The following is a 25,824-nucleotide window of genomic DNA, read 5'->3' on the forward strand; positions in this document are numbered from 1 at the left end:
TGGGTAGTCTGTCTCTCTCTGATATGAAGGATGGGACATTCTGGGTAGTCTGTCTCTCTCTGATATGAAGGATGGGACATTCTGAGTAGTCTGTCTCTCTCTGATATGAAGGGTGGGACATTCTGGGTAGTCTGTCTCTTTCTGATATGAAGGATGGGACATTCTGGGTAGTCTGTCTCTCTCTCTGATATGAAGGATGGGACATTCTGGGTAGTCTGTCTCTCTCTGATATGAAGGATGGGACATTCTGGGTAGTCTGTCTCTCTCTGATATGAAGGACGGGACATTCTGGGTAGTCTGTCTCTCTCTCTGATATGAAGGATGGGACATTCTGGGTAGTCTGTCTCTCTCTGATATGAAGGACGGGACATTCTGAGTAGTCTGTCTCTCTCTGATATGAAGGATGGGACACTCTGGGTAGTCTGTCTCTCTCTGATATGAAGGATGGGACATTCTGGGGAGTCTGTCTCTCTCTGATATGAAGGATGGGACATTCTGAGTAGTCTGTCTCTCTCTGATATGAAGGATGGGACATTCTGGGTAGTCTGTCTCTTTCTGATATGAAGGATGGGACATTCTGGGTAGTCTGTCTCTCTCTCTGATATGAAGGATGGGACATTCTGGGTAGTCTGTCTCTCTCTGATATGAAGGACGAGACATTCTGGGTAGTCTGTCTCTCTCTCTGATATAAAGGATGGGATTTTCTGGGTAGTCTGTCTCTCTCTCTGATATGAAGGACGGGACATTCTGGGTAGTCTGTCTCTCTCTCTGATATGAAGGACGGGACATTCTGGGTTGTCTGTCTCTCTCTGATATGAAGGACGGGACATTCTGGGTTTTCTGTCTCTCTGATATGAAGGACGGAACATTCTGGGTAGTCTGTCTCTCTCTGATATGAAGGACGGGACATTCTGGGGAGTCTGTCTCTCTCTGATATGAAGGACGGGACATTCTGGGTAGTCTGTCTCTCTCTCTGATATGAAGGACGGAACATTCTGGGTAGTCTGTCTCTCTCTCTGATATGAAGGACGGGACATTCTGGGTAGTCTGTCTCTCTCTCTGATATGAAGGACGGGACATTCTGGGTAGTCTGTCTCGGTCTCTGATATGAAGGATGGGACATTCTGGGTAGTCTGTCTGTCTCTGATATGAAGGACGGGACATTCTGGGGAGTCTGTCTCTCTCTGATATGAAGGACGGGACATTCTGGGTAGTCTGTCTCTCTCTGATATGAAGGACGGGACATTCTGGGTAGTCTGTCTCTCTCTGATATGAAGGACGGGACATTCTGGGTAGTCTGTCTCTCTCTCTGATATGAAGGATGGGACATTCTGAGTAGTCTGTCTCTCTCTGATATGAAGGACGGGACATTCTGAGTAGTCTGTCTCTCGCTGATATGAAGGATGGGACATTCTGGGTAGTCTGTCTCTCTCTGATATGAAGGATGGGACATTCTGGGTAGTCTGTCTCTTTCTGATATGAAGGATGGGACATTCTGGGTAGTCTGTCTCTCTCTGATATGAAGGATGGGACATTCTGGGTAGTCTGTCTCTCTCTCTCTCTGATATGAAGGACGGGACATTCTGGGTAGTCTGTCTCTCTCTGATATGAAGGATGGGACATTCTGAGTAGTCTGTCTCTCTCTGATATGAAGGATGGGACATTCTGGGTAGTCTGTCTCTTTCTGATATGAAGGACGGGACATTCTGGGTAGTCTGTCTCTCTCTCTGATATGAAGGATGGGACATTCTGGGTAGTCTGTCTCTCTCTGATATGAAGGATGGGACATTCTGGGTAGTCTGTCTCTCTCTGATATGAAGGATGGGACATTCTGAGTAGTCTGTCTCTCTCTGATATGAAGGGTGGGACATTCTGGGTAGTCTGTCTCTTTCTGATATGAAGGATGGGACATTCTGGGTAGTCTGTCTCTCTCTCTGATATGAAGGATGGGACATTCTGGGTAGTCTGTCTCTCTCTGATATGAAGGATGGGACATTCTGGGTAGTCTGTCTCTCTCTGATATGAAGGACGGGACATTCTGGGTAGTCTGTCTCTCTCTCTGATATGAAGGATGGGACATTCTGGGTAGTCTGTCTCTCTCTGATATGAAGGACGGGACATTCTGAGTAGTCTGTCTCTCTCTGATATGAAGGATGGGACACTCTGGGTAGTCTGTCTCTCTCTGATATGAAGGATGGGACATTCTGGGGAGTCTGTCTCTCTCTGATATGAAGGATGGGACATTCTGAGTAGTCTGTCTCTCTCTGATATGAAGGATGGGACATTCTGGGTAGTCTGTCTCTTTCTGATATGAAGGATGGGACATTCTGGGTAGTCTGTCTCTCTCTCTGATATGAAGGACGGGACATTCTGGGTAGTCTGTCTCTCTCTGATATGAAGGACGAGACATTCTGGGTAGTCTGTCTCTCTCTCTGATATAAAGGATGGGATTTTCTGGGTAGTCTGTCTCTCTCTCTGATATGAAGGACGGGACATTCTGGGTAGTCTGTCTCTCTCTCTGATATGAAGGACGGGACATTCTGGGTTGTCTGTCTCTCTCTGATATGAAGGACGGGACATTCTGGGTTTTCTGTCTCTCTCTGATATGAAGGACGGAACATTCTGGGTAGTCTGTCTCTCTCTGATATGAAGGACGGGACATTCTGGGGAGTCTGTCTCTCTCTGATATGAAGGACGGGACATTCTGGGTAGTCTGTCTCTCTCTCTGATATGAAGGACGGAACATTCTGGGTAGTCTGTCTCTCTCTCTGATATGAAGGACGGGACATTCTGGGTAGTCTGTCTCTCTCTCTGATATGAAGGACGGGACATTCTGGGTAGTCTGTCTCGGTCTCTGATATGAAGGATGGGACATTCTGGGGAGTCTGTCTGTCTCTGATATGAAGGACGGGACATTCTGGGGAGTCTGTCTCTCTCTGATATGAAGGACGGGACATTCTGGGTAGTCTGTCTCTCTCTCTGATATGAAGGATGGGACATTCTGGGGAGTCTGTCTCTCTCTCTGATATGAAGGATGGGACATTCTGGGGAGTCTGTCTCTCTCTCTGATATGAAGGACGGGACATTCTGGGGAGTCTGTCTCTCTCTGATATGAAGGACGGGACATTCTGGGTAGTCTGTCTCGGTCTCTGATATGAAGTATGGGACATTCTGGGTAGTCTATCTCTCTCTGATATGAAGGACGGGACATTCTGGGTAGTCTCTCTCTCTCTGATATGGAGGACGGGACATTCTGGGTAGTCTGTCTGATTTTGGAGGTCTCTGTTTTATTATGCATTTTGTTTTTATCTTGTGTTCTGTGTCTTTAAGACTTTTATATCTGTAATAAAATATCTTTTTTTAAACAGTTGGTTGCATAAGAGTTAGGTTTATTGTTTCTTACTTTTTTTTTAGTTGTTTTTGAACTTCCCTGATATCTCTGTAAGGTAGATACAATGCAGGAATGGTTATTAGGGGACATCTCTCGGGGCTGCAGTTCCTCTGAACTCCACAAGATGGTGATATCATTTCTACTATCCAGACAGGACTTCTCTATGTAATACAGACAGGAAGTGATGTCAGGAACAGACAGGAAGTGATGTCAGGAACAGACAGGAAGTGATCTGGAATAAAGATAAGACGTTCCCTTTGGTCTGAAGGAGATCGGAGAGGTTGCTGAACGTGGCAGTAGAGGAGGTAATTATTATACAGGATTTATGGCGCCAACAGTTTGCTCAGCACTGTACAATATAACGGGAGACAATACAGCAACAATACAGTTCAATACAAGAGGGATAGGAGGGCCTGATCCTGGGAGCTTACAATCTAGGAGGGAGGGGCTAGTGGTACAAAAGGTAGTAACTGTGGGGGATGGACTGGTAGGAGGAGTGGAAGATTCCAGTATTAGCTGAAGGCAGGATAGGCTTCCCTGAAGAGATCGGTTTTCAGAGATCGCCTAAAAGTGAGCAGAGTAGGCAATAGTCTGATAGATTGGGGTAGAGAGTTCCAGAGGATGGGGGAAGCTCTGGAGAAGTCCTGGAGACGAGCATGGGAGGAGGAGACAAGGGAGCTAGAGAGCAGGAGATCTTGCGAGGAGCGGAAAGGATGGTTTAGGTAATATTTAGAGACAAGATCGGTGATGTAATTTGGGGCGGAGTTATAAATGGCTTTATATGTTATTGTTAATGTTTTAAATTTTATCAGTTGAGCAACGGGAAGCCAGTGGAGGGATTGGCAGAGAGGGGTGGAGGGATTGGCAGAGAGGGGTGGAGGGATTGGCAGAGAGGGGTGGAGGTTAGTGGAGGGATTGGCAGAGAAGGGTGGAGGCCAGTGGAGGGATTGGCAGAGAGGGGTGGAGGCCAGTGGAGGGATTGGCAGAGAGGGTTGGAGGCCAGTGGAGGGATTGGCAGAGAGAGGTGGGGGCCAGTGGAGGGATTGTCAGAGAGGGGTGGAGGACACTGAATGGAGGCCGGTGGAGGTATTGACAGAGAGGGGTGGAGGACACTGAATGGAGGCCAGTGGAGGGATTGGTAGAGGGGTGGAGGACACTGAATTGAGGCCAGTGGAGGGATTGGCAGAGAGGGGTGGAGGACACTGAATGGAGGCCAGTGGAGGGATTGGTAGAGGGGTGGAGGACACTGAATTGAGGCCAGTGGAGGGATTGGCAGAGAGGGGTGGAGGACATTGAATGGAGGCTGGTGGAGGAATTGACAGAGAGGAATGGAGGACACTGAATTGAGGCCGGTGAAGGACACTGAATTGAGGCCAGTGGAGAGATTGGCAGAGAGGGGTGGAGGACACTGAATGGAGGCCGGTGGAGGGATTGGCAGAGAGGGGTGGAGGACACTGAGTGGAGGCCAGTGGAGGGATTGGCAGAGAGGAATGGAGGACACTGAATTGAGGCCGATGAAGGACACTGAATTGAGGCCAGTGGAGAGATTGGCAGAGAGGGGTGGAGAACACTGATTGGAGGCCAGTGGAGGGATTGGCAGAGAGGGGTGGAGGATACTGAGTGGAGGCCTGTGGAGGGATTGTCAGAGATGGGTGGAGGACACTGAATGGTCCTACCATCTCCCTACTACTGCTCTCATCACCTCCTGCTGACCCAAACACCAGGACTGGAAGGCATGTGCGCTCGTGTACATCCCGCTCCCATCTTACTTTCCTCACCCTCCTCCTTCTCCTAATCTCTGGGGATATCTCCCCAAACCCTGGTCCTCCATTATCTCACCCCCACACCAGGCATCCTCCTTCTCCTACCTCTGGGGATATCTCCCCAAACCCTGGTCCTCCAATATCTAATCCCCACACCAGGCATCCTCCTTCTTCTCCTATCCTCTGGGGATATCTCCCCAAACCCTGGTCCTGCACTATCTCACCCCCACACCAGGCACCCTCCTTCTTCTCCTAACCTCTGGGGGTATCTCTCCAAACCTTGGTCCTCCACTATCTCACCCCCACACCAGGCACCCTCCTTCTTCTAACCTCTTCTACTAGCAATTATAGGAACCTGACTCCAAGCAGCAGATTCTGCTTCCCCCGCAGCACTTCCCTATGGAGGCCTCCTCTGGACCCACTCACCCAGACTCAGTGGTCAGAAAGGTGGTGGGGTTGGTTTGCTTCTATCCCCACTGAGCACCTTTCAAGTCCTCCCTAACCCTCCCTCTCTATCCTTCTCTTCTTCCCAGACTCACTGCATCCGGCTGTTCTCTCCGATCTCTCTGAGGATTGCAGTGATCTATCGGCCTCCTGGACCCGTGTCCCGCTTTCTTGATGATTTCTCCACCTGGACAACCTACTTTCTCTCCTCTGAACTACCCGCTATCATTCTCAGAGATTTTACCATCCCTGTTAATGTCAACAACCCGGCTACATCCCAACTCTTCAACATAACCTCATCTTTTACATTAACACAATGGACGCCGTCCTCCACTCACTCTGACGGACGCCGTCCTCCACTCACTCTGACGGACGCCGTCCTCCGCTCACTCTGACGGACGCCGTCCTCCGCTCACTCTGACGGACGCCGTCCTCCGCTCACTCTGACGGACGCCGTCCTCCGCTCACTCTGACGGGAATACATTAGACCTTGTTTTCTCCCATCTTTGCACTCCCTACAACCTCACAAACACCCCCTTTCCTCTCTCTGATCACAATCTCATCACCTTCACAGTCTCCTCGTCTTCAAACACCTATCCCTCCAAGCAGAAAACAATTACCCGCAGAAACCTTCACAACTTGAACCCGGCTCCTTTCCACTCTGCAACTGACCAACTCTATGACAGAATCTCTCCCCTGTCCTGCCCTGACCTGGCCACTGCTGTCTACAACAGTTCACTTTCATCCGCATTAGACTCACTTGTTCCTCTAACAACACGAAACATCAGGCCCCGACCATTACATCCGTGGCAGACTGACCACACCAGACATCTTAAACAACATAGTTGTGTGCTGGACCCATTGCGGCGTAAAACCAAATCCCAGCAAGCATTCACCCGATATAAATCTGCTTTCTTCACATACAATTCTTCCCTCCATGCTGCCAAACAAGACGACTTTGTCACTCTCATCAATACCTTGTCATCCAGTCCTCGTCGTCTCTTCTCTACTTTTAACTCTCTACTTTCTCCACCTCCACCCAGTACCTCACTCACTGCTCACGAGATTGCAAAATATTTCAAAAACAAGATTGACGCAATTCGTAGGGGCATCACCACTGCACAGACATCCATCCCACTTAGCATATCTTATACTAAACCTCCCTCAACACTTTCCTCTTCTGACCTCGCTACTGCTGAAGAGGTCACTAAGGTTTTCTCAGAAGCCCGTCTCACCACCTGCCCCCTGGATCCTGTCCCCTCACAACTACTACGGTCACCCTCTTCTTCCATCCTATGCTCCCTCACTCACATCTTCAATCTTTCCCTCTCTACTGGTGCCTTCCCCTCCCCTCTAAAGCATGCGCACATCACTCCCATACTTAACAAGCCCTCCCTGGACCCCACCAACCTGAACAACTTAAGACCCATCTCTCTGCTGCCATTTACCTCTAAACTCCTAGAATGCTTAGTCTACAATCACCTGAGCTCCCACCTCACCGACAACAACCTTCTTCACCCTTTACAGTCTGGCTTTCACTCACTCCACTCCACTGAAACTGCCCTACTAAACCTCACTAATGATCTACTAACTGCTAAAACCAATGGCCACTACTCCATACTCATCCCAACCAATGGCCAATACTCCGTACTCATCCCAACCAATGGCAGCTACTCCATACTAATCCCAACCAATGGCCCCTACTCCGTACTCATCCCAACCAATGGCCATTACTCCACGCTCATCCCAACCAATGGCCACTACTCCGTACTCATCCCAACCAATGGCCACTACTCCGTACTCATCCCAACCAATTGCCACTACTCCATACTAATCCCAACCAATGGCCACTACTCCATACTAATCCCAACCAATGGCCACTACTCCATACTCATCCCAACCAATGGCAACTACTCCATACTCATCCCAACCAATGGCCGCTACTCCGTACTCATCCCAACCAATGGCCGCTACTCCGTACTCATCCCAACCAATGGCCCCTACTCCGTACTCATCCCAACCAATGGCCATTACTCCACGCTCATCCCAACCAATGGCCACTACTCCGTAGTCATCCCAACCAATGGCCACTACTCCGTAGTCATCCCAACCAATGGCCACTACTCCATACTAATCCCAACCAATGGCCACTACTCCATACTAATCCCAACCAATGGCCACTACTCCATACTCATCCCAACCAATGGCCACTACTCCATACTCATCCCAACCAATGGCCACTACTCCATACTCATCCCAACCAATGGCCACTACTCCATACTCATCCCAACCAATGGCCACTACTCCATACTAATCCCAACCAATGGCCACTACTCCATACTAATCCCAACCAATGGCCACTACTCCGTACTCATCCCAGCCAATGGCCACTACTCCGTACTCATCCCAGCCAATGGCCACTACTCCGTACTCATCCCAGCCAATGGCCACTACTCCGTACTCATCTCAGCCAAAGGCCACTACTCTGTACTCTTACTACTTGACCTCTCTGCGGCTTTTGATATGGTTGACCATCCCCTCCTCCTTAAAAAATCCACTCTCTTGGCCTCCTAGACTCTGCTCTCTCCTGGTTCTCCTCCTTCCTATCGCAGCGCTCCTTCAGTGTTACCGATAACTCTGCTTCCTCCTCTTCACTCCCTCTCTCTGTTGGGGTCCCTCAAGGTTCTGTCCTGGGACCCCTTCTCTTCTCTATCTACACCTCCTCCCTTGATCACTTGATAAACTCCCACAGCTTTAAGTAACATCTCTATGCTGATGACACACAAATCTATCTTTCTACCCCTCACCTCGCCCCTTCAGTCTCCTCCACACCTCGCCCCTTCAGTCTCCTCCACACCTCGCCCCTTCAGTCTCCTCCACACCTCGCCCCTTCAGTCTCCTCCTCACCTCGCCCCTTCAGTCTCCTCCTCACCTCGCCCCTTCAGTCTCCTCCTCACCTCGCCCCTTCAGTCTCCTCCTCACCTCGCCCCTTCAGTCTCCTCCTCACCTCGCCCCTTCAGTCTCCTCCTCACCTCGCCCCTTCAGTCTCCTCCACACCTCGCCCCTTCATTCTCCTCCACACCTCGCCCCTTCATTCTCCTCCACACCTCGCCCCTTCATTCTCCTCCACACCTCGCCCCTTCCGTCTCCTCCACACCTCGCCCCTTCCGTCTCCTCCACACCTCGCCCCTTCCGTCTCCTCCACACCTCGCCCCTTCCGTCTCCTCCACACCTCGCCCCTTCCGTCTCCTCCACACCTCGCCCCTTCACTCTCCTCCACACCTCGCCCCTTCACTCTCCTCCTCACCTCGCCCCTTCACTCTCCTCCTCACCTCGCCCCTTCACTCTCCTCCACACCTCGCCCCTTCACTCTCCTCCACACCTCGCCCCTTCACTCTCCTCCACACCTCGCCCCTTCACTCTCCTCCACACCTCGCCCCTTCACTCTCCTCCTCACCTCGCCCCTTCAGTCTCCTCCTCACCTCGCCCCTTCAGTCTCCTCCTCACCTCGCCCCTTCAGTCTCCTCCTCACCTCGCCCCTTCAGTCTCCTCCTCACCTCGCCCCTTCAGTCTCCTCCTCACCTCGCCCCTTCAGTCTCCTCCTCACCTCGCCCCTTCAGTCTCCTCCTCACCTCGCCCCTTCAGTCTCCTCTCGCATTACTAAACTACTAAGTGACATATCGGCATGAATGTCACTCCACTTCCTCAAACTCAATCTTTCCAAAACTGAGCTCTTAGTATTCCCCCCAGCCCGTGCCCCCTCCCCGGACTTCTCCATCAAGATCAATAACACAATCATCAGTCCCTCCCCTCATGCCAGTGAGGGGGAGATGTACACGTTTTGGGGTGGAGCAGAGGGGTAAAGAAGTGAGATTTTGGGAACGCAGGAAAGTAATATGAAAAGGAGGAGTAGAGGGGACATATTAAAGGTACACGGAGTGGGACTCAGACTTGTAGGAGATGTTTCCCGGGGTGTTTGCTTGCAGTCTGTCCAGCATGCAGTAGAGTTTCTTGTTGTATCTTCCTGCTGCTTGAGTTCAACTGCTTCTTAGCACTCCATCAACGCAGCACTCACTGAAAAGCAGCACCCCATCAGTGATTGTGCCCCCCCATCAGTGACTGTGCCCCCATCAGTGATCTCCCCCCATCAGTGACTGTTCCCCCCCATCAGTGATCTCCCCCATCAGCTGATTTAAATTTATAGGGAGATGGCCAAATGAGCACTCATCTCTGCCCCAATTAGGAACTGATAAGGATCACATGAATGGGGGGGATGATTCTCAAACAGACCAGACACAGACTACAGTCATAAAACGGTAATAAGATGTTATGTTCTATTTACATTCAGTAACCCCCAGTCATGTCCGTCCTCTTCCTCCATAGTCATGTCTGTCCTCTTCCTCCATAGTCATGTCTCTCCTCTTCCTCCATAGTCAATGTGATGTCTTTTCTCTCCAGCAGATGATGATACACATCACTATTTAGAAGGACACAAGGATCTCTACAAGGACGTCATGATGGACAATCAGCCGCCCCTCACATCACCGGGTAAGAGGAGACTTTATTGTAAAGGAGAGAGCAGTACGGAGGATCCACCTAGATCCCCCATCATCTGATAAACACATAGAAACAATGGATTCAGTCAGTGTGTGTGTTTCCTACAGATGGATCCAGTCATGGGAACCCACCAGAGAGATGTCCCCGTCCTCTGTATTCCCGGGATTCCACACAGGAAGGTCACACCATCCCTCACCATCATCGGGTAGATGAGGAACAATCACTGATAGTATCATTAGGATCTGTACATTATCTGCATTGTTACCATTGATGTCATTTTATTATATATTCAGAGTGGAAACCTGAGAGATCCTAAAGTTGAAGTTAAAGAAGAGATAAAGGAGGATGAGGATGGGGGGATGGAGGAGTCAGAGCTTCTAAAAGAACACAAAGATCTGTACCAGGACACCACACAGGAAGGTCACACCATCCCTCACCATTACAAGGTTGGTGGGATGGAACATCTAGAACATGGGCTTGTAAAGATGTGTGGATTGTTTGTGACCTTACATTTTACAGATGATATTTTCTCTCATTACCTTGATTTAGAGTGGAGATCCAATCGATATAGAATTTGAGGTGAAAGCAGAAGAAGAAGAGGCGTATGTGAGGGATGATCAGCAGTCTATGGAGGAGGATGGAATAACGGGGACATTTATAGAGGAGGACACTCCTACAGAGATCAGCATAGGTGGGTCATGAACATTAAATCCATTCCTCCACCCATACTGCTCACTGATTGGTCCAGAGTAGGGCGGGGACTGGGTGATATCAGCCTGTAATCCCCTGGTCACTTTCCTGAGCTGTGTTCCCCGTCCTGTATTCCTGGATTTCTCTCGGATAATCTTCCTTCTCTGTGCTGCAGACACAATTTATGTATCTAGACTGGATTTATGGAGGTTCTGGGGTTCAACTGGCAGCAAAATGATGATTTTTCCTATAAGCATTGCATAATGTAGGCACCCAGGACATGTGACTGGGGTCTCCTGCCTTGTGCCTGACTCTTCCAGGGGACCTTCTCTGTTATCTGCTGGCTGTGCTGGGTGGAGGGATATGTCTGTAGTGTCTCAGACCCAAGTCACTGAGTGCAGTCTCAGGAGATGGGAGGCAGCGGTGTGGGACCTACATAGTTACATAGTTAGTCTGGCTGAAAAAAGACAGTTCTTCTAGTTGAACCATTAAAAATAAAAGTTATAATCCGACACCCACAGCTGATCCACCAGAAGGCAAAAACCCAGCAAAGCGCGATCCGATCTCCTCCTGCAGGGGAAAAAAAATCCTTCCTGACCCCCTGAGAGGCAATCGGATATTCCCTGGATCAACTTTCCCTATAAATGTTATATCCAGTTATATTCTGTATATCCAAGAAAGAATCCAGGACTTTCCTACAGCAACCCCCCCCTTATGTATTATACATGGAGATCATATCCCCCTTATGTATTATACATGGAGATCATATCCCCCCTTATGTATTATACATGGAGATCATATCCCCCTTATGTATTATACATGGTGATCATATCCCCCCTTATGTATTATACATGGAGATCATATCCCCCCTTATGTATTATACATGGAGATCATATCCCCCTTATGTATTATACATGGAGATCATATCCCCCCCTTATGTATTATACATGGAGATCATATCCCCCCTTATGTATTATACATGGAGATCATATCCCCCTTATGTATTATACATATTATACATGGAGATCATACCCCCCCTTATGTATTATACATGGAGATCATATCCCCCTTATGTATTATACATGGAGATCATATCCCCCCCTTATGTATTATACATGGAGATCATATCCCCCCCCTTATGTATTATACATATTATACATGGAGATCATACCCCCCCTTATGTATTATACATGGAGATCATATCCCCCCTTATGTATTATACATGGAGATCATATCCCCCCTTATGTATTATACATGGAGATCATATCCCCCCTTATGTATTATACATGGAGATCATATCCCCCTTATGTATTATACATGGAGATCATATCCCCCCTTATGTATTATACATGGAGATCATATCCCCCCCTTATGTATTATACATGGAGATCATATCCCCCCTTATGTATTATACATGGAGATCATATCCCCCTTATGTATTATACATGGTGATCATATCCCCCTTATGTATTATACATGGAGATCATACCCCCCCTTATGTATTATACATGGAGATCATACCCCCCCTTATGTATTATACATGGAGATCATATCCCCCCCCCCTTATGTATTATACATGGTGATCATATCCCCCCTTATGTATTATACATGGAGATCATATCCCCCCTTATGTATTATACATGGAGATCATATCCCCCCTTATGTATTATACATGGAGATCATACCCCCCCTTATGTATTATACATGGAGATCATACCCCCCCTTATGTATTATACATGGAGATCATATCCCCCCCTTATGAATTATACATGGAGATCATATCCCCCCTTATGTATTATACATGGAGATCATATCCCCCTTATGTATTATACATGGAGATCATATCCCCCCTTATGTATTATACATGGAGATCATACCCCCCCTTATGTATTATACATGGAGATCATACCCCCCCTTATGTATTATACATGGAGATCATATTCCCCCCCCCCCTTATGTATTATACATGGTGATCATATCCCCCCTTATGTATTATACATGGAGATCATATCCCCCCTTATGTATTATACATGGAGATCATATCCCCCCTTATGTATTATACATGGAGATCATACCCCCCCTTATGTATTATACATGGAGATCATACCCCCCCTTATGTATTATACATGGAGATCATATCCCCCCCCTTATGTATTATACATGGAGATCATATCCCCCCCTTATGTATTATACATGGAGATCATATCCCCCCCCTTATGTATTATACATGGAGATCATATCCCCCCCCTTATGTATTATACATGGAGATCATATCCCCCCCCTTATGTATTATACATGGAGATCATATCCCCCCCCCCTTATGTATTATACATGGAGATCATATCCCCCCCTTATGTATTATACATGGAGATCATATCCCCCCCCTTATGTATTATACATGGAGATCATATCCCCCCCCTTATGTATTATACATGGAGATCATATCCCCCCCCCTTATGTATTATACATGGAGATCATATCCCCCCCCCCCTTATGTATTATACATGGAGATCATATCCCCCCCCCTTATGTATTATACATGGAGATCATATCCCCCCCCCTTATGTATTATACATGGAGATCATATCCCCCTTATGTATTATATATGGAGATCATATCCCCCCCTTATGTATTATTCATGGAGATCATATCCCCCCTTATGTATTATACATGGAGATCATATCCCCCCTTATGTATTATACATGGAGATCATATCCCCCCTTATGTATTATACATGGTGATCATATCCCCCCTTATGTATTATACATGGAGATCATATCCCCCCTTATGTATTATACATGGTGATCATATCCCCCCCCTTATGTATTATACATGGAGATCATATCCCCCCCTTATGTATTCTACATGGAGATCATATCCCCCCCTTATGTATTCTACATGGAGATCATATCCCCCCCTTATGTATTATACATGGAGATCATATCCCCCCTTATGTATTATACATGGAGATCATATCCCCCCTTATGTATTATACATGGAGATCATATCCCCCCTTATGTATTATACATGGAGATCATATCCCCCCTTATGTATTATACATGGAGATCATTTCCCCCCTTATGTATTATACATGGTGATCATATCCCCCCCCCTTATGTATTATTCATGGAGATCATATCCCCCCTTATGTATTATACATGGAGATCATATCCCCCTTATGTATTATACATGGAGATCATATCCCCCTTATGTATTATACATGGAGATCATACCCCCCCTTATGTATTATACATGGTGATCATATCCCCTCCCCTTATGTATTATTCATGGAGATCATATCCCCCCTTATGTATTATACATGGAGATCATATCCCCCTTATGTATTATACATGGAGATCATATCCCCCCCCCTTATGTATTATTCATGGAGATCATATCCCCCCTTATGTATTATACATGGAGATCATATCCACCCTTATGTATTATACATGGTGATCATATCCCCCCCTTATGTATTATACATGGAGATCATATCCCCCCCTTATGTATTATACATGGAGATCATATCCCCGTTATGTATTATACATGGAGATCATATCCCCCCCTTATGTATTATACATGGAGATCATATCCCCCCCTTATGTATTATACATGGAGATCATATCCCCCCCTTATGTATTATACATGGAGATCATATCCCCCCCTTATGTATTATACATGGAGATCATATCCCCCCCTTATGTATTATACATGGAGATCATATCCCCCCCTTATGTATTATACATGGAGATCATATCCCCCCCCCTTATGTATTATACATGGAGATCATATCCCCCCCTTATGTATTATACATGGAGATCATATCCCCCTTATGTATTATACATGGAGATCATATCCCCCCTTATGTATTATACATAGAGATCATATTCCCCCTTATGTATTATACATGGAGATCATATCCCCCCTTATGTATTATACATGGAGATCATATCCCCCCTTATGTATTATACATGGAGATCATATCCCCCCTTATGTATTATACATGGAGATCATATCCCCCCTTATGTATTATACATGGAGATCATATCCCCCCTTATGTATTATACATGGAGATCATATCCCCCCTTATGTATTATACATGGAGATCATTTCCCCCCTTATGTATTATACATGGAGATCATATCCCCCCTTAATCTCCTCTTCTCAGTAGAGAATACATTCAGTTCCTCTAATCTTTCCTCATAGCTGATCTCCTCCATGCCTCGTATCAGTTTGGTTGCCCTTCTCTGTACTTCCTCCAGTTCCCCAATGTTCTTTTTGTGAATTGGAGCCCAAAACTGAACTGCATATTCCAGATGAGGTCTTACTAATGATTTGTACCCGGGGGGAGGGGGGTGATATCTCTCTCTGGAGTCTATACCTCTCCTAATACAAGAGAGGATTTTTCTCGCTTTAGAACCCGCAGCTTGGCATTGCATGTAATCTACCAGAACCCCCAGATCTCCATCATTGATCCTCCCAGATCCTTCACCATTGATTCCCCCAGATCCTTCTCCACCATTGACCCCCCCAGATTCTTCTCCACCCTTGACCTTCCCCAGATTCTTCTCCACCCTTGACCCCCCCCAGATCCTTCTCCACCCTTAACCCCCCCCCAGTTCCTTCTCCACCCTTGACCCCCCCCCAGATCCTTCTTCACCCTTGAACCCCCCCCCCAGATCCTTCTTCACCCTTGACCCCCCCCCCCCACAGATCCTTCTCCACCCTTGACCCCCCCCCACAGATCCTTCTCCACCACTGTCCCTGTCAAACACCGCCTGGCGGTACCTCTAGCAGTCCACAGGAAAGGATTCCCAGGAGCACGGAGTCTAAGTCCCAGTCTGCTTGTTCACCAGGGCCCCTGATGGTGGGGATGGACTTAGAGCAGACAGTGAACAGGTCGCGGCCCCTGAGTACACCCGCCCGTGGTAGAGGGATCTGCCAGAGGTATATGCAGGTAGAGAGCCTGACGTGAAGAGGTTGGAAGGCTGGAGCCGTGATGACTGGATCTGTGCAGGATGGATGGCAGAGTAGTGAGCGTGGTCAGATGGCCGGATCGGTAACAGTGGGGTCAGCGTAGTACAAGGCAGCAGGCAAAGAGTAGTCGGGTCACTCGCCGGGTTCAGTAACAGGAGTTCAGATCAAATAGGGATATCCAGGAGAGAAGTCAAACGAGCCAGAGGTCAGAGCAGGAGAAGTCAGCAGAGGTCAGGATCAGGAGAAGTCAGCAGAGGTCAGGATCAGGAGAAGTCAGCAGAGGTCAGGATCAGGAGAAGTCAGCAGAGGTCAGGATCAGGAGAAGTCAGCAGAGGTCAGGATCAGGAGAAGTCAGCAGAGGTCAGGATCAGGAGAAGTCAGCAGAGGTCAGGATCAGGAGAAGTCAGCAGAGGTCAGGATCAGGAGAAGTCAGCAGAGGTCAGGAGAAGTCAGCAGAGGTCAGGAGAAGTCAGCAGAGGTCAGGAGAAGTCAGCAGAGGTCAGGAGAAGTCAGCAGAGGTCAGGAGAAGTCAGCAGAGGTCAGGAGAGGTCAGGAGAAGTCAGCAGAGGTCAGGAGAAGTCAGCAGAGGTCAGGAGAAGTCAGCAGAGGTCAGGAGAAGTCAGCAGAGGTCAGGAGAAGTCAGCAGAGGTCAGGAGAAGTCAGCAGAGGTCAGGAGAAGTCAGCAGAGGTCAGGAGAAGTCAGCAGAGGTCAGGAGAAGTCAGCAGAAGTCAGCAGAGGTGAGGATCAGGAGAAGTCTGCAGAGGTGAGGATCAGGAGAAGTCTGCAGAGGTGAGGATCAGGAGAAGTCTGCAGAGGTGAGGATCAGGAGAAGTCGGCAGAGGTGAGGATCAGGAGTAGCCGGCAGAGGTGAGGATCAGGAGTAGCCGGCAGAGGTGAGGATCAGGAGTAGCCGGCAGAGGTGAGGATCAGGAGTAGCCGGCAGAGGTGAGGATCAGGAGTAGCCGGCAGAGGTGAGGATCAGGAGTAGCCGGCAGAGGTGAGGATCAGGAGTAGCCGGCAGAGGTGAGGATCAGGAGTAGCCGGCAGAGGTGAGGATCAGGCAGGGTCGGTAACAAGTCAATCAGCAGATACACAGGATACAAGACCATACGGCAATGAGAGTCTGTGCAGGGCAGGTTTAAATACCGCGCCCTGTCATTGGTGCCAGGCAAGAGTCCGCGATCGTGAGTGTGCATGCACAGCCATCACTGCCCAGGTCCTAGTGCCCGCCGGCTAGAATGAATCGGCGTTCTGCACATGCGCAGATCCGCGTGCCGCCGCAATCCCTGACATTGCTCCCCCCCACGGGCATCCTTCGGATGCCCAACCAATCTCTCCTCCGTGGGTGGCTACGATAGAACTCCCGGACAAGTCTATGGGCGTGAACATTCTGGGCCGGCTCCCACGAATTCTCCTCAGGACCATAGTCCTTCCACTTAATCAGGAACTGTGTCTGGCCGCCTCTTTTCCTGCAATCTATGATTGCTTCAACCTCAAATTCTTCTTGCTCGTTAATGGTTATGGCCTCCGGAGGTCTGGACCTTCGGGAAGGGATCTGGTACTGCTGGCTTCAGTAGCGACACGTGGAAAAGCGGGTGAATCTTAAAAGTTCCTGGAAGTGCCAGTTCATACGCCGCTTCATTGATTTTCCATTTCACCTGGAATGGACCCATAAATTTCGGCCCCAGTTTTTTCAAAGGACAAGACATCCTCAAATTGGTAGTGGCTAGCCAGACCTGGTCCCCCGGTTGCAGACGTAGCTCACCTCTTCTTCTCCTGTTGGAAGCCCTTTTACTGTCCTCCTGGGCCTTTGCAATAGCTTCTTGAAGCACCTTGTTATTGGCAGAAAAAAAATCCAGCATATTTTGTGTAGCAGGGACCGGGCTTTCAGGAATCAGGTCAGGTAAAAACGTGGGGTGACACCCGTAATTGGCAAAAAATGGGGATTGCCCCGTAGCAGAATGATTCGTGTTATTGTACGCGAATTCAGCCAATGGCAAGAGCGCCAGCCAGTCATCCTGTGTAAGTTACCATACACATTATCCGTGTGTGGGGAACTGTGTCCAAGTATACCACGTCCACCGCCACCCCTCTGTCCAAGTGTACCACGTCCACCGCCACCCCTCTGTCCAAGTATACCACGTCCACCGCCACCCCTCTGTCCAAGTATACCACGTCCACAGCCACCCCTCTGTCCAAGTGTACCGCGTCCACAGCCACCCCTCTGTCCAAGTGTACCGCGTCCACCGCCACCCCTCTGTCCAAGTATACCACGTCCACAGCCACCCCTCTGTCCAAGTGTACCGCGTCCACAGCCAGCCCTCTGTCCAAGTGTACCACGTCCACCGCCAGCCCTCTGTCCAAGTGTACCACGTCCACCGCCACCCCTCTGTCCAAGTATACCGTGTCCACAGCCACCCCTCTGTCCAAGTATACCACGTCCACCGCCGCCCCTCTGTCCAGGTATACCACGTTCACCGCCGCCCCTCTGTCCAGGTATACCACGTTCACCGCCGCCCCTCTGTCCAAGTATACCACGTCCACCGCCGCCCCTCTGTCCAAGTATACCACGTCCACCGCCGCCCCTCTGTCCAAGTATACCACGTCCACCGCCGCCCCTCTGTCCAAGTATACCACGTCCACCGCCGCCCCTCTGTCCAAGTATACCACGTCCACCGCCGCCCCTCTGTCCAAGTATACCACGTCCACCGCCGCCCCTCTGTCCAAGTATACCACGTCCACCGCCGCCCCTCTGTCCAAGTATACCACGTCCACCGCCGCCCCTCTGTCCAAGTATACCACGTCCACCGCCGCCCCTCTGTCCAAGTATACCACGTCCACCGCCGCCCCTCTGTCCAAGTATACCACGTCCACCGCCGCCCCTCTGTCCAAGTATACCACGTCCACCGCCGCCCCTCTGTCCAAGTATACCACGTCCACCGCCGCCCCTCTGTCCAAGTATACCACGTCCACCGCCGCCCCTCTGTCCAAGTATACCACGTCCACCGCCGCCCCTCTGTCCAAGTATACCACGTCCACCGCCACCCCTCTGTCCAAGTATACCACGTACCCCGCCACCCCTCTGTCCAAGTATACCACGTCTACCGCCACCCCTCTGTCCAAGTATACCACGTCCACCGCCACCCCTCTGTCCAAGTGTACCACATCCCCCCGCCACCCCTCTGTCCAAGTGTACCACGTCCACAGCCACCCCTCTGTCCAAGTGTACCACGTCCACAGCCACCCCTCTGTCCAAGTATACCACGTCCACCGCCACCCCTCTGTCCAAGGATTTGCTCACCTCCAATCTAACCGGTTTCATGATGGTTTAATCCCATCACACCTCTACATGTTGTCTACAGTAAACATTTAAGCTTCCACTGATTACAGAATACTAATACTGAGAGTCCTGACCCTTATACTATATAACTTGTACATTACATACTCCTGACCCCTGCACTATATACTCTATGTTGTACATTACATACTCCTGACCCCTGCACTATATACTCTATAACTTGTACATTACATACTCCTGATCCCTGTGCTATATACTCTGTTGTACATTACATCCTCCTGACCCCTGCGCTATATACTCCATGTTGTACATTCCTTACTCCTGACCCCTGCGTGATATACTCCATGTTGTACATTCCATACTCCTGACCCCTGCGCTATATACTCCATGTTGTACATTCCTTACTCCTGACCCCTACGCTATATACTCCATGTTGTACATTCCTTACTCCTGACCCCTGCGCTATATACTCCATGTTGTACATTCCATACTCCTGACCTCTACGCTATATACTCCATGTTGTACATTCCTTACTCCTGACCCCTGCGCTATATACTCCATGTTGTACATTACATACTCCTGAACCCTGCTCTATATACTCCATGTTGTACATTACATACTCCTGACCCCTGCATTATATACTCTATGTTGTACATTACATACTCCTGACCCCTGTACTATATACTCTATGTTGTACATTACATCCTCCTGACCCCTGCACTATATACTCTATGTTGTACATTACATCCTCCTGACCCCTGCACTATATACTCTGTGTTGTACATTCCATACTCCTGACCCCCGCACTATATACTCTGTGTTGTACATTACATACTCCTGACCCCTGCACTATATACTCTGTTGTACATTACATACTCCTGACCCCTGCACTATATACTCTGTTGTACATTACATACTCCTGACCCCTGCACTATATACTCTATGTTGTACATTACATAATCCTGACCCCTGCACTATATACTCTATGTTGTACATTACATAATCCTGACCCCTGCACTATATACTCTATAGTGTACATTACATACTCCTGACCCCTGCACTATATACTCTATGGTGTACATTACATACTCCTGACCCCTGCACTATATACTCTGTTGTACATTACATACTCCTGACCCCTGCACTATATACTCCATGTTGTACATTACATAGTCCTGACCCCTGCACTATATACTCCATGTTGTACATTACATACTCCTGACCCCTGCACTATATACTCTATGGTGTACATTACATACTCCTGACCCCTGCACTATATACTCCATGTTGTACATTACATACTCCTGACCCCTGCACTATATACTCTGTTGTACATTACATATTCCTGACCCCTGCACTATATACTCTGTTGTACATTACATACTCCTGACCCCCGCACTATATACTCTGTTGTACATTCCATACTCCTGACCCCCGCACTATATACTCTATGTTGTACATTCCATACTCCTGACCCCCGCACTATATACTCCATAATGTACATTACATACTCCTGACCCCTGCACTATATACTCTATGTTGTACAATACATCCTCCTGACCCCTGCACTATATACTCCGTGTTGTACATTACATACTCCTGACCCCTGCACTATATACTCTGTTGTACATTAAATAGTCCTGACCCCTGCACTATATACTCTGTTGTACATTACATACTCCTGACCCCCGTACTATATACTCTGTTGTACATTACATACTCCTGACCCCCGCACTATATACTCTATGTTGTACATTGCATACTCCTGACCCCCGCACTATATACTCTATGTTGTACATTGCATACTCCTGACCCCTGCACTATATACTCCGTGTTGTACATTACATACTCCTGACCCCTGCACTATATACTCTGTTGTACATTACATAGTCCTGACCCCTGCACTATATACTCCATAATGTACATTACATACTCCTGACCCCTGCACTATATACTCTATGTTGTACAATACATCCTCCTGACCCCTGCACTATATACTCCGTGTTGTACATTACATACTCCTGACCCCTGCACTATTTACTCTGTTGTACATTACATAGTCCTGACCCCTGCACTATATACTCCATAATGTACATTACATACTCCTGACCCCTGCACTATATACTCTATGTTGTACAATACATCCTCCTGACCCCTGCACTATATACTCTGTTGTACATTACATACTCCTGACCCCTGCACTATATACTCTGTTGTACATTACATACTCCTGACCCCCGCACTATATACTCTGTTGTACATTCCATACTCCTGACCCCCGCACTATATACTCTATGTTGTACATTCCATACTCCTGACCCCTGCACTATATACTCTATGTTGTACATTCCATACTCCTGACCCCCGCACTATATACTGTATGTTGTACATTACATACTCCTGACCCCTGCACTATATACTCTGTTGTACATTACATAGTCCTGACCCCTACACTATATACTCTATGTTGTACATTACATACTCCTGACCCCTGCACTATATACTCTATGTTGTACATTACATACTCCTGACCCCTGCACTATATACTCTGGTGTACATTACATACTCCTGACCCCTGCACTATATACTCTATGTTGTACATTACATACAACTGACCCCCGCAGTATATACTCTGTTGTACATTACATACTCCTGACCCCCGCACTATATACTCTATTGTACATTCCATACTCCTGACCCCCGCACTATATACTCTGTTGTACATTCCATACTCCTGACCCCTGCACTATATACTCTGTTGTACATTACATACTCCTGACCCCTGCACTATATACTCCATGTTGTACATTACACACTCCTGACCCCTGCACTATATACTCTTTGTTGTACAATACATCCTCCTGACCCCCGCACTATATACTCTGTTGTACATTACATACTCCTGACCCCTGCACTATATACTCCATGTTGTACATTACATACTCCTGACCCCTGCACTATATACTCTATGTTGTACATTACATACTCCTGACCCCTGCACTATATACTCCATGTTGTGCATTACATACTCCTGACCCCTGCACTATATACTCTGTTGTGCATTACATACTCCTGACCCCTGCACTATATACTCTGTTGTGCATTACATACTCCTGACCCCCGCACTATATACTCTGTTGTACATTACATACTCCTGACCCCTGCACTATATACTCTATGTTGTACATTGCATACTCCTGACCCCTGCACTATATACTCTGTGTTGTACATTACATACTCCTGACCCTTGCACTATATACTCCGTGTTGTTTATTACATACTCCTGACCCCTGCACTATATACTCCGTTTTGTACATTACATACTCCTGACCCCTGCACTATATACTCTATATTGTACATTCCATAGTCCTGACTTCTGCTCTCCCCCTCCCCCCACTGCTATATATACACATAATATGGATTCTCTTTTGTTACACCCATTTCCTCCCAGCTGGACATTTTATATCGGATGATGTGATTGGAGCACAGACTTTTACATGGTGATAATAATGTGATAACATCGTCCAACTTTGGACCCTTAAACAGAAAGTGATAATGAGGGAGGAGTCAATACCCCAATGATGGTGGTCTTCAGGATCAGTCCAGTCTTCATCTTGGTTGTTCTCCCCCCATCCTCACTCTCTGACCTCTGGTGGGGCTCAGCCCCGCTGTTCTTCATGACTAAATCATGGACTAAATAAGGAAGTGCAGTACTTCTTGTGTTGGGAAGATGGTGATGAGTGATAGAGGGGGTGGGGACCCTCGTCCTATAATCCCCTCATCACTGTCCCTCCTATAAAAGACAGTTCTGGTTGTTTCCTCACTCTCTGACTAAGGTCCATGAATAAAGAAATGACCTGGTAGGAGATCAGAGGAGCCATTTCCTAGTTCCCTTGAGGGTGGAATTGTAAGCTCCTCAGAGACCAAGCTGCCTGATGTGGGCGGAGTCCTGTTTGGGGGAACCAATCAGCTCCTGTCTAGTAATCCTCTTTGTCTTTGTATTTTAGTCCATGGCCGGGAGATGAGGAAAACCTCCGAGGATTGTCTCACTTTGTGTCCAGACTGGAAAGTAGAAGATGAGGACATCACACAGTATAGTCCAGGAGAAAACCCGGCTCCCTCCAATGTCCATCCGGCACCACCCAGTGTAGATGGACCATTGGATTCCTCGTATCCTGAGGAACCTCAGACTGTGCGGGACCGGGCCGGCCTTCCAACAGGGAAGAGCTTCTCCTGTACTGAGTGCGGGAAATGTTTCTGTTATAAATCCTATCTTAATAGGCATAAAAGATCTCACACGGGGGAGAAGCCGTATTCCTGTCCTGAGTGCGGGAAATGTTTTTCATCTAAGTCTTATCTTTCCATACATCAGAGATCTCACATGGGAGAAAAGCTGAATTCCTGTCCTGAGTGTGGGAAATGTTTTTCAACTAAGTACTATCTTTACATACATCAGAGATCACACACGGGGGAGAATCCGTATTCCTGTCCTGAGTGCGGGAAATGTTTTTCAACTAAGTCCTATCTTTCCATACATCAGAGATCTCACACGGGAGAGAAGCCGTATTCCTGTCCTGAGTGCGGGAAATGTTTTTCAACTAAGTCCCGTCTTTCCATACATCAGAGATCTCACACAGGGGAGAAGCCGTATTCCTGTCCTGAGTGCGGGAAATGTTTTTCAACTAAGTCCTATCTTTCCATACATCAGAGATCTCACACGGGAGAGAAGCCGTATTCCTGTCCTGAGTGCGGGAATTGTTTTTCAACTAAGTCCCATCTTTCCATACATCAGAGATCTCACACAGGGGAGAAGCCGTATGCCTGTCCTGAGTGCGGGAATTGTTTTTCAACTAAGTCCCATCTTTCCATACATCAGAGATCTCACACAGGGGAGAAACCGTATTCTTGTCCTGAGTGCGGGAATTGTTTTTCAACTAAGTCCCATCTTTCCATACATCAGAGATGTCACACAGGGGAGAAGAAATTTTCCTGTTCTGAGTGCGGGAAATGTTTTTCAGAGAAGTCCAGTCTTTCCAAACATCAGAGATCTCACACGGGGGAGAAGCCATATTCCTGTCCTGAATGCGGGAAATGTTTTTCAGAGAAGTCCAATCTTTACACACATCAGAGATCTCACACGGGGGAGAAGAAATTTTCCTGTCCTGAGTGCGGGAAATGCTTTTCACAGAAGTCCAGTCTTTACAAACATCAGAGATCTCACACGGGGGAGAAGCCGTATTCCTGTCCTGAGTGCGGGAAATGTTTTTCACAGATGTCCCATCTTTACACACATCAGAGATCTCACACGGGGGAGAAGCCATATTCCTGTCCTGAATGCGGGAAATGTTTTTCAGATAAGTCCTATCTTAACAGACATCAGAGATCTCACACGGGGGAGAAGCCATATTCCTGTCCTGTGTGCGGGAAATGTTTTTCACAGAAGTCCCATCTTTCCACACATCAGAGATCTCACATGGGGGAGAAGCCACTTTCCTGTCTTGAGTGAGGGAAATGTTCCTCACTGAAGTCCTGTCTTCCTGTACATCAGGGGTCCCACACAACCCTGGAGGTGTATTAGTGCCTTGAGTGTGGGAAATGTATTCTAGATGAATGTTGCTGGACATCCCAGCTCTCATGTGGGGAAGAAGCACCCCCTGATATACACCTCAGATATACTCCATGGCTGATCTTCATCATGGAAGGAACAGTTGATAAGGAGATGAGAGGCCCCCAAAGACATGGATGAAGTGCAGTAAATGTCGGGGTGCAGAGTGGTCAGTAGATCCTGGAAATGAAGGACACAACTTCAGCCCTTCTTGGGTGTCGGAGTTGCGTTTCCTGATAATGATATAGCGGGTTACAGAGCTAGAAGCCGGGAGAGCCCAGATCTCGTTATCGGGGAACTTTACACAGACAACAAGAACTTCTGAAGTTGATGTCCTTCATTTCAAGGCTCTACAGAACAGTGGTGACCCCGAAGCGTCTCTCTGTCTTCAGTCCATCCTTCTCCCATCCCCCAACAGGAGGGAAGGAGAACTCCGCCCCAAACTAGGGGGGAACTTTCCTCTCATTATTTCCCTTTGCTTCTGTGTGGGTTTGGGTGGTTGGAGGAGTGCGGCACGAGAGGGAACACAGCTTGTTGTTCTATGTATACATATGGGGTCTGGGTAGAGGGGATCCACCAGAAAATATTTCTACTCTTTGATTTTCTGCAAATCGTTTCTGTTTTCACTTTGAAGGGCGATATTATGTGTGATTTGTAAAAGGGATTGGCCCAATAGATACCGCCCCACTTAGAGAATAGATGAACTAATATGTCCAACATTCATTTAGCCATGTCACATGTTGGTCTTTTCATACAGGGATTTCCTATGATCATTGGCTCCATCTAGTGGCCATAACTGTTTTTCCTGATTGAGGTATTTTGGAAGTAATACATCATTATGGCCACTAGAGGGAGCTGACAATTATAGGAAATCACTGAGTTTATTAAAATATGGCCAGAATTTGTCACAGCTGGACACATGCTTGTCACCTCCCCCAATATATTTTTTGCATAGACCCCTTAGGTTACTATGTTAGGGGTAATTTCGTACAAATACCTGAGATCATACATTTTCAAACATTGAAGATATAAATTACATAAAACCACAGAATTAAACCAACCATTGATTTAAAACCAAAAATACCTCATTTGGCCTTT

The 25,824-nt window shown here is 47.8% G+C and overlaps 1 protein-coding gene across 1 annotated transcript in view; it reads left to right on the forward strand.

The window, feature by feature from the left end:
- The window catches only part of LOC149460683 (uncharacterized), a 54,637-nt gene extending 29,721 nt beyond the window's left edge, over nt 1-24,916 (forward strand). The window contains exons 2-5 of the mRNA XM_089679367.1: nt 10,263-10,360; nt 10,449-10,601; nt 10,705-10,846; nt 23,129-24,916. Coding sequence (XP_089535493.1) covers nt 10,263-10,360; nt 10,449-10,601; nt 10,705-10,846; nt 23,129-24,627 — 1,892 coding nt within the window. The 3' untranslated portion in view covers nt 24,628-24,916. The remainder of the gene's footprint in view (nt 1-10,262; nt 10,361-10,448; nt 10,602-10,704; nt 10,847-23,128) is intronic.
- The last annotated feature ends 908 nt before the right edge of the window (nt 24,917-25,824 follow it).

Source organism: Staurois parvus, unplaced genomic scaffold (genome assembly GCF_062004578.1).
Source record: "Staurois parvus isolate SC_StPar_1 unplaced genomic scaffold, SC_StPar_1.0 ptg000222l, whole genome shotgun sequence".
In the NCBI taxonomy this organism is placed as follows: domain Eukaryota; kingdom Metazoa; phylum Chordata; class Amphibia; order Anura; family Ranidae; genus Staurois; species Staurois parvus.